This window comes from Mauremys mutica, chromosome 1 (genome assembly GCF_020497125.1).
Source record: "Mauremys mutica isolate MM-2020 ecotype Southern chromosome 1, ASM2049712v1, whole genome shotgun sequence".
Classification (NCBI taxonomy): domain Eukaryota; kingdom Metazoa; phylum Chordata; order Testudines; family Geoemydidae; genus Mauremys; species Mauremys mutica.
In genome coordinates, this window is record NC_059072.1 from 171792796 (window position 1) to 171804804 (window position 12009).

Below are 12009 nucleotides of genomic sequence, written 5' to 3' on the forward strand. Positions count from 1 at the left end.
ATGAGAAAAATACTCTCCACATTTTCCAATATCTATTGGTTCCTATTACATTTGGATAATGAAATGATACCAGCCAAGTCCTCCTATAAGTATTTTGAACTATAGGGAGATAAATTACCTTGATGCTGGGTTCAGTGGCCAAACCTAAGTAAAGTAGAACTGGATCAGGAAAGTGAACAAAACAGAACAGGGGAAATTGGCACTTAAGCAGACTGCAGATTAGATACCTCCTTGGCTATGCTGAGTAGGCAGGCCTTTTAATGGCTTTTAGCAACGCCCCTGCTTTGACCCTCCTCATATGTGAGGAAAATCAAATCAATACACTTCTTCAAATCACGATGCAGCAGCAGCAGCAGCAGCAGGGTATCGCAGCAGTCTTCATCTCTTCTTAAATTTCTCAGTGCTTTTCCATTCGATGGTCTCTGGATTTCTAAACCTCACACCCCAATTGCATCTCTCAAAGGATCTCTTGAGTTCCCATGTATAGTCTTCTTGTTATTAGCAAATATTATGTAGGCAATTTTAAAGTACTTCTGGATTTGCTGGCAGTGATGACACTGATCTGAAACTCTACTAGAATCTCTTTGTTGCTATAGCAGAAATCTCACTGGCAATCTATTCTAATTTAAACTGTAATTTGATTTTTTGCTGTTGTTTGGCTGTTGAAAAATGATTTTTTTTTAATTTTTGCCCTTGCAAAACAATTAAAGCCAATGCCTGCTTTTGTTTTGATTTTTGGTAGTCGATCTGCATTGACATATAGATTGGGCTGGTGTATATACTTAAATCTGTGTCATCAGAATCCTATAAATAAACAATTGGTATTTTTGTTCCAGAGATGGCTAACAGAGGACCGAGCTACGGTTTAAGCCGAGAAGTGCAGGAAAAGATTGAACAGAAATATGACCTGGAATTAGAGAACAAGCTAGTGGACTGGATTATTGTACAGAGTGGTGAAAAGATAGAGCATCCACCTCCTGGAAGGCAAAATTTTCAGAAATGGCTAATGGATGGAACAGTAAGTGTTAATCTAATTTCATATAAGCATTATTTATATGTGTACAATGAATCTTAGTCTATTAACATCTATACCCTAATTGTAGTTTCATCCGATTGCATTGGCCTGAGGTCATGGGTTATTTTCGAGTATATACTAGTATTGACTGTACTATTACTGGTTTCCTTCTGATCAGGACATTTTTGCTATTTCAAAATAATTTTTCTGCCAGTGTATTGGGATATGTATGTTAGGTTTGACTCATTCCTTCATTATAATTTCTCACAGAGTAACAAGAGACTTGCTTTTACAATCAGGTTTGTACTTTTCTGCTAAGAAAATGAAAGTGTTGCTATTTGATCGTGTAATACACAAAGACTTTGGGGCATTTGATTATGTCCTAGTGTTTTCTCCTTGGGAATAATTCTAGAGCTATTATGTTGTATACCATTGGTTTAATAATTATACACGCAAATGCTGCTGTTTGCACTGGGCAGTAAGACTTGGCTACTGGCTAATTACTGAATCTCTGCCAATGGTGCTTTAACAATATTTCATTTGATAGTGCTTTGTTTTCCTTTTTTCTCCCACTACTGTCAATTGTTACATAACCTCTAGTAAATGATTGTTTTATTTCTTGCAGTAGATCAGTGCATATTTGATCAGGTTATCAGTATCATTTAACAAAACCTTTAATGGCATTTTAATACACTCAGATTGATACCAGTGGTGGTTTTCTATCTTTTTTTTTTTTTTTGAAGAAATGATTTCTCTGAGAGATTCTACCCATGTCGCGCTTCACACAGCATAATCCAACGCACAGAAATTACCTTCTGCTTTAGTGATCTGGAACTAATTGATTTTTTTTTAAACTTCTGTTTCTATTTTTATCTCTTAGCTGTTGTGCAAGTTAATAAACAGTTTACATCCAAAGGGAAAAGAACCCATTCCAAAGATCTCTGAATCAAAAATGGCTTTCAAGCAGATGGAACAAATTTCTCAGTTCTTAAAAGCTGCTGAAATCTATGGAGTAAGAACAACAGATATTTTCCAGACAGTGGATTTATGGGAAGGTAAAAATAATAATGATATTGAAAATGAGCTCACAGTCTTCATTCTGCTCTGCTTTGATCTCCACTAATGGTGCATTTTTGTCTAAGGAAAAAATCTCTAATGTAATTATCTTTTGCTTCTGTTTGGTCTACCTCATTACCGTTCTCTTCTGGTGGTGCATTATCTCCTCCAACGGATTTATATTACCCTAAGGACATAATGGAATCTTTTCAAGTTAATGTGTTACCCAAAAGCCATCACTGTGACAGGCATAAACGTAATAAAACAAATGTTCCCCCATGCCACTTATTTGCAAGCAAACAGCCCCTAATAACAAATATGAAAAACTCTATTTTCCTATGACAAGCCTTTATTGAATGTTTCAAATTAAAAGTGAGGCTTAAATTTTAGCTGTAAAATTGAGTCACGAAAATCAATACCCCAAACAGGGAAATATATATGTGAATTTTTCATTTTGTATGAAGTCTTTTATATTAATCATGACTAGCTAAAAACAAAAATCACAACTGACATATTGGAGGGTTAGGTTTCCAGAGTTGTCAACCCAACGTTTTTCACCACATTAAAGTCTCTTTAAAAAGATCACCATGGAAACATTCAGCTAAAACCTGAGAACGCCCCCGTGAGTTTGCAATAGCTCAGATCTATGAAGATTTATCCCATTCCTCATAGGAACTAGAAGTGGTCTATATTCTTTCCCCATGAACCTATGATTCTTTCTGAAAGGCTATTTGTATTTTCTGCCTTTTACCTCCTGTGTGGTGATCCATCACTTCCTAGTGCTCCTGCCATGTGCTCTGGGGCATCGCTAACGCCACATGGTAGAGCAAAGTGGAGATGGTCTTAGTGTCGGTGAAGACAGGAGTTGAGATTTAGGGGGAGGGGGCCAAAGGGAGCGATAGAGGGAACAAAACAATGGATGGGAGAAATGATCTGTTGTAGACAGTCACTCACTGGAATAAGGGAGGAGGCTGCATGGAGGACACTACTGCAGGGTTGTTCCTTACAGTTTGTTCTCTGGTGTTTTGTCTAATCTAGGGTATATCTTCATTGCACAGCTCACCTAGGCTCTTACCCATTTTAGCCCAATCTCTCCCCTCTACACACACAAACCTGTGCATCCCAGGATTTGGATGTGCTTTGAGGCCCGGCCGGGGGTAGTGTGGGTTTGAGCCTGAGCTCTGCGTTCACTCAGACTGGAACCCACCCACTTTGCAGTGAGGATGCAGAGAAAATCACTTGCATGCTGATAATCCTTCACTGCCTTCCCACAATCCCCCCCATGCTCCCAAATGACACATAAGTTCTCATGCAATTGACACAATTGACTGGGAAAGAATCCTAGAGCACCTCAGCGCAACAAACCATGGGATATGCCCCACAACACGTCCAGGCGAGAGTGGACACAGTGGCGACACAGAAATGCAGGTATGGCTTTGCTGTGGGAATGCTCACACCTGGGCTAGGCTAAGCCAGGTGCTAAGACTCGGGTGCCGGTCACCTGGGTTAACTGTGCATTGGGGGTATACTCATTTTAAATGACTGAAGTAAATGACCTTCCTCTTGCCCTGGAAAAAGATTCCACCGGCTAGTAAGCTATTGCAAGGGAAGTTTATTGTGTGTGTTCTTGCTCAATCAGTATTAGCCAACTTCAGATGTTGTTTTGGCAGCATTTCGTGTCCAGTAGTGAGTTAAGTCTATGCACATAAAATTGCACCATCTTGGTTCTTACTAAGAACAGGACTTCAGTTGTAGGGAATAGTTCATAAAGATAATCAATCTCCCCCCGCTTTGCTTTTCTATCGCACTAATTACTTTCTCCCAAGATTTTGGTTATTTATTTTATTTAATGCATGATAGTGTGGACTTAGCTGTGTTGGATGAAGCCAAACCTAGCGTGGGCAGGTACAACGCAAGCTTTCCTCATGCAGCAACTGCAGCGCATCTCAACCCTCTTCTGCAGCCTCCATTTTCCTGTCCTGGCACCCCCACAGTTCTTCCAGTGCATCTCAGTCTTGAAATGAAACACCCCTTGTTATCCCAGTCTTGGTCCCTATATAATTTCTCCCCCTTTGTCAGAGTTGAGACTTCAGGCACCCCTGTTATTTCACTGTTGAGGCTCTTGACTGGGAAGAGTTAGGAAATTGAAATGTTGCAGCAATTCAGAGGGCAGAGGAGGTGTGTGTGTGTGTGTGTGTGTGTAAGTCTAACATTCACTTTCTATTTGTATCACCTCACATACCAGAAAAGATTCCCAGGTTGTCCTCTGCAATAGGAGTGTGAACCCTGTTGTCTGTTGGGAGGGAGCTAGGGTCTGAGTTGTCTAAACCAAAAACAAAGGCGGATGGCCAGATAAACAGCCCCTTTTGCCATTAACATGTTTCCAACAGCTTTTGCTGCAAGGTTCTTGATAACCGAGAGCCAAAAATATCCCCCCCCCGCCAATACTGCTTGGTAGGCTATTTCAAACACAGTAGACCAGCCTGCACCCATCTTCACCACTGTGGCTCCTTTACCCAGGGCTGCTGCTTCAAGCAAGGTGAAGCCTTGTTTTCCCTCTAGTACTTTTCTTATTTGTATGTGTTGGGCCAGGAAGCTTTTCCACACTATGTTCCCAAACATCCTGATTAACCTACGTGCTCCCTTTCAGTGCATTCCCCTAGTATATCTCTGGGTAGCTTACATCAGTAATAAGCCAACCTCAGAGAGTTCAGAGATGCAGCTTTGGATCTTTATCTACATTTTTGAGGACTGGGGTTCAGTGATCCCCTCCAAAATAGTCCCTCTGTCCCTGAGGCTGATCCCACAGGTCCCCTAGAAACACTTGGCGTGAAGGCCCAGGGATGTCTGGATAGGTTTGTCTCAAGGAGAATGGATTCCTTCCAACAGCTCCTCTTTGGGACAAGTTAGAGGTCCTCCTCCTAGCACTGGTAGTGCCTAGCTTTTCTTCTAGGCCAGGCTGTCCCATAGGTATCAGTGAGCATTGCACAAGGGCATTTCAGGTTGAGAAGAAAAAGCAGCCAGGGCCTAGAAAAAATGCTTCCAGTGATATTGATCATGATTCAGGAAAGGCAAAAGAAGGTGGGGGGAGACTCAAGTGTGGTGTGGGGCCTAAGAGAGATTTTTAACTCAACTTTTCTGCATCTTAAAGCCTTAAGTTGTTGAGTTTGGCTTGTGGAAGGCTGAGAATGCAGAATGACTTGCATTTGGGGTGTGATCAGGTCTTATTTTGACTTGTTCTTCCATCCCAAATATACATCTTCCCACATCTTTCTTCACTATGATGCTCCAGTCTGACTGTCAGATGGCAAGAGATGCCCGTCATTCCTCCGTGGTGTGGCCTCCTACTTTCATTCTCAGCCTTTCCTAAACTATTTGTATCCTTTTGTATTTGCCCTCTTTCCACAGCGATGTTCAGTTTCCACACAGAATTACAGTCTCCGCTCGCATCCCCTGTGTTCTCTATCAGGCTTCACACACTTGTCAAGGAGGTAGCTCAGAGCCCAGTCTTTGCTGGTGCTTTGTTTCATTATGTGACAATCATCCTTTACTCCATCTGTTTCTCCAGTGTCGCTTCTCCCACTCCCCACTGCCAGTTAAAGCACCGCTTTGGTGGCAGCCTGCTGAAGCGGAATGCTAGATGCAGGGGAGGCTACAGATGGCTCAGGCAGGCTCATCATGACGTTTTGCTACCGGTCTTTTGTTTTCAAAATTGCCATCATCATCCAGCTCATTCAGTTTCAGCTCTTCTTCCCATCCCTGCTTCTCTGCTCCAACCACTGCAGTGCTTGCTCCAGGGGAGGTGTCACATGGGCAACATTATACTTAGCATCTGCTACAGCATATGGTACATATGCTACCTTAGGGGGCCCATAATGCTAAAACCTCACGCCACGCTCTGTGTGTGCGTATGTTATATCAGTCTCTCAGACTGCCCTATATTAAGCAAGGAGCAAAGCTGCTTCAGTTTGTGGTAAAGATAGTCACTGGCTGGCAATTACTTTATGAGAAAATTAGCCCTTGTGAAAAAAATTCCCGGAACCCTGCACGGATACAAAAACTTGGCTCCGCATCCGATCTGCATCCGCGATAATTAACTTGTATCCGACCCGCGATCTGCACTCCACCTTTTATATATATCCGCATCTGCACTTGCACCAGCATCCTATCTTATTGTTAGATCCCTGTGCGGATACAAACAATTGAATCCACATAAGAATGGCCATACCAATGGTCCATCTATCTCAGTATCCTATCTCCCGACATTGGCAATGCCAGGTGCTCCAGAGGGAATGAACGGAAAAGGCAATCATTGAGTGATCCATCCCCTGTCGCCCACTCCCAGCTTCTGGCATCCAATCCTTCATCCACAAAAATAGTGAACAATACAACCTCATCTGCAAATGCAGATATCTGTGGATTTGCAGGACTTTAAAAATTCAAATCAACTTAAATGGGCAATATTATGGGAAATTTCAACAGAGTTGGAAGCTGCTAAATATGTTGAGTTTAGGAACCTTACAAACAGTCCAAGTGGTTTGTGTCTGAAGGTTTGTGTACATCATATCCCTTAATTTAATCTGTGTGTTGCCAGGGAAATGTAGAATATAAATGTGTAAAACAGGAGGCTTGACTTCCCAGACACACACTCTGCCTTGGAATGGCTTCCTTAGCAGTGGTTGGTTGGAAATAGGTATACTTTAGCAATCTTTTTTCATTATATCTATTACAAAACATCATGTATCTAGCATCATAAATTTTCAGGTGTAGATTAAACCATACATTCCCCATTCTGAAGAGTTTACCATCAAAGACAGACAAGGCCTAATATTGTCATTCAGGAAAGAGGCTGTAGGGAAGAACTGGGGCAGAGAAGAAGGTAGGAAGCAATTGTAGTAGAAACGGAATGTGAGGAGGAGAAAAGAGAGGGCACATGAGGAAAGATTTTTCAAAATGTGGGTAAATATGCTATATGATTGTGATTTTTTAAAATGAAATGAAAAAAGGTTTTTTGTTTTATTTTTTTCACAGCATTTTTCATTTTTTTGACTAAATGGAAAGTAAAAGAGAGGTTTTTTTCCCTCTTTCTCTTCCTTTTTCCTTTCTTTCCCTGGGTCACACACCACAGGAAAGGGTGTGTGTGTGTGTGTGTGTGTGTGTGTGTGTGTGTGTGAGGGGAGACTAATGGTGGAAGGAACAATTTTGGGAGGGGAAGGGGGGAAAAACTGTAAAATGTTGACTAAAAGGGAAAACTGTTTGTTGAAGAGCCATTTTTTGGTTAAAAAATGTGTTGATGAAAAAAACATCAAGCAGCTGGAATGCTGAGATCTGTTGAAAAAAATTGGCCTTTGATTTGGTGTCTAATTAGGTGCCTGAGCTCTCCTGAAAATCTGGCCCTTGGTGGACAGGGAGTGGGAGGCTGTTCCAGGTGCAGGGGAATCATGGGAGAAAGTGGGACCATGACAGAGGTGAAGGGGGAGAACTAAGTCAAGAATAACACTGGGAGAAGGACAGTGAGGAAGATGAAGGAAGGAAGATAGACATGAGGTGATACAGAGTCATGAAAGTGAAGACCAGGAGCTTGAATTTGATAGCACAATATAAGGAGCTGTTAAAGGGATTCGCAGAATTAGTGGATGGGTACTTGGGCAAAAATTGGTGAGAATTAAGGGCATAGTAGCTCCTAAGGGATTGGAATATGCTCTTTTAGCAGAGGGTTCTTGCCCAGAAATCACCAGGCTCTTCAGAAAGCTGAGCAAGCATCATTATCCCCATTTTACAGATGGGGAAACTGAGGCTTTTTTACACAGTGCATTAGTCTGCACCAGAAGGGTGTGAACTATAGTGCGTACTAATGTGTCACATGATAACTGATGCTATGATAATAAACATTGTATAATAGAGCACAATGCAGTTATCAATGCCATTGCTGTCTGCTAGGCACATGTCTATTATTGAATGGTTCTTGATTTCTTACTCACAACTTTTTGTATTAAGTGATAGCTCTAAAGCAGAAGTTCCTGCACTCAGCTAATGTTTCTGTGCTTGAGCAATCTCCCTTGAAGCAGGGACGGGTTTTTATAATGGAACCTGGCTCTTAAAGCACACAGAGTTTTAAACTCTTATCTGTTACTCTGAAAGCTCTCTCTCTCTACATGCTCCCTCCCGAACTACTGTATCAAAATAAATATGGGACTGGGAGCCAGGCACTCCTGAATGCTAATCTTTGCTTTATACTCCTCTTGTGGTCTTCAACAAATCAGTCAACATCTCTACCTCCGTTTCACCATCTGTAAAACAGGGATAATTATGTTCACCTGTGGCATTGAAGGGTTTAATTAATATGTTGGGTGGAAACTTCTGTGAAGATGCTAAATGATGGTGGGAAAACAGTGTTGCTGTCCTGAGATCATCTATTTCATATGCAGATTTTTTTTAATGATTTTCAATGTTTGGCTTTTTAGGGAAGGACATGGCTGCCGTGCAGAGAACCCTAATGTCATTAGGCAGCTTGGCTGTCACCAGGGACGATGGATGTTACAGAGGGGATCCCTCCTGGTTTCACAGGTGAAGTGCCAAGCAAAACCTCCCACAGCTAAGTGCCATTGGATGGTGGTAATACTGTCTGCCTTGAAGCACCAAATGGATTTAGGAAACTAACTGGGGACTGAACAGTCTTCCCAAAATGTCCTGGAAATTTTTCACAGTCCTGAGTGAGGTATCTAGGTCCTCTTAAGTTTTAGGGGTAGACCATGTCTCAGATTAGTTCTTACTCAAATTAAGCTGAAGTGAATAAAGCCTGGTTTAACCTGAAATAAGAGTGTCCACATAGGGATTTGCACAGATTTAAAAACTCATTTAACTTAAACTTTCATATGTAGACAAAGGCGATAGATATTCATGGTCTGATCTTTCTCTCACTCTCCTGTGCTAATAATTCCTTAGAAGTCAATGGACCTGATTCTTTATTGCCTTGCACTTTGTATAGTCATTTATGTCAGTGCAAAGTAGGAGTAAAATGCTACCAGGTCAGCATGGTGCTTTTTACACTCAGTTTGCACTGGAGTGAAGTGCAAGGTAATGGAGAATCAGGCCTAATGGAGCTGAACGAAAGTAAAACCTTGGTGACAGCAGATGCAGCCTCTCATATATTCCTCATATTTCAATCAAGAACCCTGAATGAAAAGCAGCACTAGATCTTGCTATCCATCTGACCACTTAATGCCAAACGCAGCACATCTAGCCCATGGAAGTACATATGATGGTAGGAATAATGCTAAACAATATAAACTGTAGCTGTACTCAGCTGTTATTAACATGCCTGGTTCCCCTTTGATGTCTTCTATCTCATTCACAGTTTTGCCTGTCTTTATTAATAATAACATTTCTGTAGCCAATGAACAAATTCTCCAGAGATACCTGCCAGACATGATTAAGAAAGAGGAATCAAAATAAAAGGTGGAACTGGTTCCCAAGGCTTTAATTAAAATAAAACAAGGAACAAATGAATCTCTGATAGAATTAAGTGCTGGCAAAATTTATAAAAATAGGGAGGGGAGAAATCCTCTCTAGATGGCATTATAGATAGTTAGTCTTCGGGGGACTTCGGCGGCCGGTCCCAGGATGAAAGGACCCCACGCCACCGAATTACTGCCGAAGCGGCGGCCCCCACCACCGCCGAGTACCCCAGGCCCCCTGAATCCTCTGGGCGGCCCTGCTGTTAATTGTTAACTAAGTGATAGGAGGGTGCCCAGAGTCTATGGCAGGAACTCATGAGCCCTTTTATAATTGAAAATAAATGAAAATGAACAATAGACATCCATTTTGAAAAACCACATGACATGGATGATTTTTCCTAGATCTTTTCCACCTTTCTGCAAGGTTCTGTGGCCTGCAATGTGCAGGAGGTCAGTAAGACTAGCTGATCACAATGGTCCCTTCTGACCTTAAAGTAAGGTGACCAGATGTCCCAATTTTATAGGGACAGTCCCGATTTTGGGCTCTTTTTCTTATATAGGCTCCTATTACCGCCCCCCCCCCCACACCCTGTCCTGATTTTTCATACTTGCTGTCTGGTCACCCTACCTTAAAGTCTATAAGTCTCATGGGAAATTGAGGCTGCCTCCTGCAATCTGCCTAGCACCGTGAGCCGAATCCAACCAAATAGCTGATCACGTACATACAAGCATTGTGGGCCGTAGTGGATCAAGGATCCAGCCCTTGGAGAGCCCTGAATTGATTCTAAACACTGCAGCCTCCTGGTGGAGGATTTTGATATGACAGAGTGTTTGTGGTTGTGGTCAGACATTAAAACAGGATAATGCAACATTGCAGGGTGCATAGAAGCAGGTGCTTTCCCTGCCTGGGTGAGATCATGGTTTTGCTTGTGAAGGCCAGCCTCAATTTGTGAAACCGTTCTGTCTTCTGTGGCCTGTATGGCTCTGTGTCAGCTAGTATCATTTCAAGCCCTTACACTGATTTCTGTCCCTTTTTTTAATGACTTTTTCCCCCAGGTTCATAAGTGAGAGACCCATCTAAGCTGACTGCATATTTAAATTACTCACAACCTGGGCTCTAACAGCAGATCCCTAAGCCTTAATGCCTTTGTCATAACTACTGCTGTTGAGAGAGACAGACATCTTTGGGTTCCACTGAAATACATTCACCTAAAGCGCATTGGGGGCAGGGGAAGGCTAAAAGACAGGGACTGTCATTACCCAAGGGTTTGTCTAGTGGGAATGGGGAATCAGGACTCCTGGGTTCTAGTCCTTAGAGCTGCCATTAACTCATTCTGTGAACTTCAGCCAATCACTTAATTTCTCTGTCACAGTTGCCCTATCTCTAAAATAGGTATAATTGCTGCAGTTGAAGTAATGGAGCCAAATTTTGCTGTCATTTACGTGGGTATAACTCAGGAATAGCTCCATTGACTTACATGGAATGACTTCCAATTTCCACTGGTGCTGTACCTGGATGCCAAATTGTGTTCCATCACAGAAACCGGCTCATTGGTCATCCCCCGTGGCCAGGACACTGTTGCTAGTTGCTTCTGGATGCCATAGCCTTATACAACTTAACCTTCTCATGACTGTGTCATACATCATAATACAAATATTTTACTTCCCAGGGTGTTGTGGGAGTCAGCCTATTTGTACCCACTTGGGGAGTCTAGAATGAATGGCAGTAAAGAGGTGCAAAGTGTTGTTTGGCCTTGGCTGGCATATACATCACGGTGTGCAATGCAAAAAGGCAGTTAGGCTGCCAGTGTTGTGTAGCCCATGCGATGCTGAAATAAAGAATAAAGTATTGCAGTGCAGAGAGAACACTTGTGAAGGGTCAATTTCAGAGCCCTGAAGCCTTTTAAAATCATGTGGGCATAATCGGATTGATCCTATATTGCTTTTGTGTCTGGACAGGAAAGCACAGCAGAATCGGCGAGGGTTTTCGGAAGAGCAACTTCGTCGGGGACAGAGTGTCATAGGCCTTCAGATGGGTAGCAACAAAGGCGCATCGCAGTCCGGCATGACAGGCTATGGGATGCCGAGGCAGATTATGTAAATGGCAGCTGTCTGTCTGTCGAGAACACACATTCGATGGCATGATCTGATTACAAACACATAGCTAGCTTCCTTTCCGCCTAAAACATGGTTTTTAATAGTTTGCCCTTTTTAGGATTTTTTTTTCTTTCAGCTGCAACTTTTTGACTAAGAAAATGGATGTTTTGCGTGCCAATTCACCCTGCGCACTGCTGCCCCCTACTGTTCACTTCTGAACTATGCAAAGACTCTGGTTTTCTGTATTTATTTACTTGTGAATTGTTACCTTTGGCATTTGTGTCTTACAAAACTCAATCTTGTATCTCAACAAGTAACCTCATCCTTCAGATCAGTGACAATATTGTTTGATCTTCTAAAAATAAAGACATTTTAAAAAATCCA

The 12009-nt window shown here is 42.1% G+C and overlaps 1 protein-coding gene across 1 annotated transcript; it reads left to right on the forward strand.

The window, feature by feature from the left end:
- The first annotated feature begins 303 nt into the window (after nucleotides 1-303).
- On the forward strand, nucleotides 304-12009 carry TAGLN3 (transgelin 3). The gene is made up of 5 exons (XM_045001894.1): nucleotides 304-363; nucleotides 837-1018; nucleotides 1896-2070; nucleotides 8536-8638; nucleotides 11488-12009. The coding sequence occupies exons 1-5, from the start codon at nucleotides 339-341 to the stop codon at nucleotides 11627-11629; spliced, it is 627 nt and encodes a 208-aa protein (XP_044857829.1). The 5' UTR covers nucleotides 304-338; the 3' UTR covers nucleotides 11630-12009.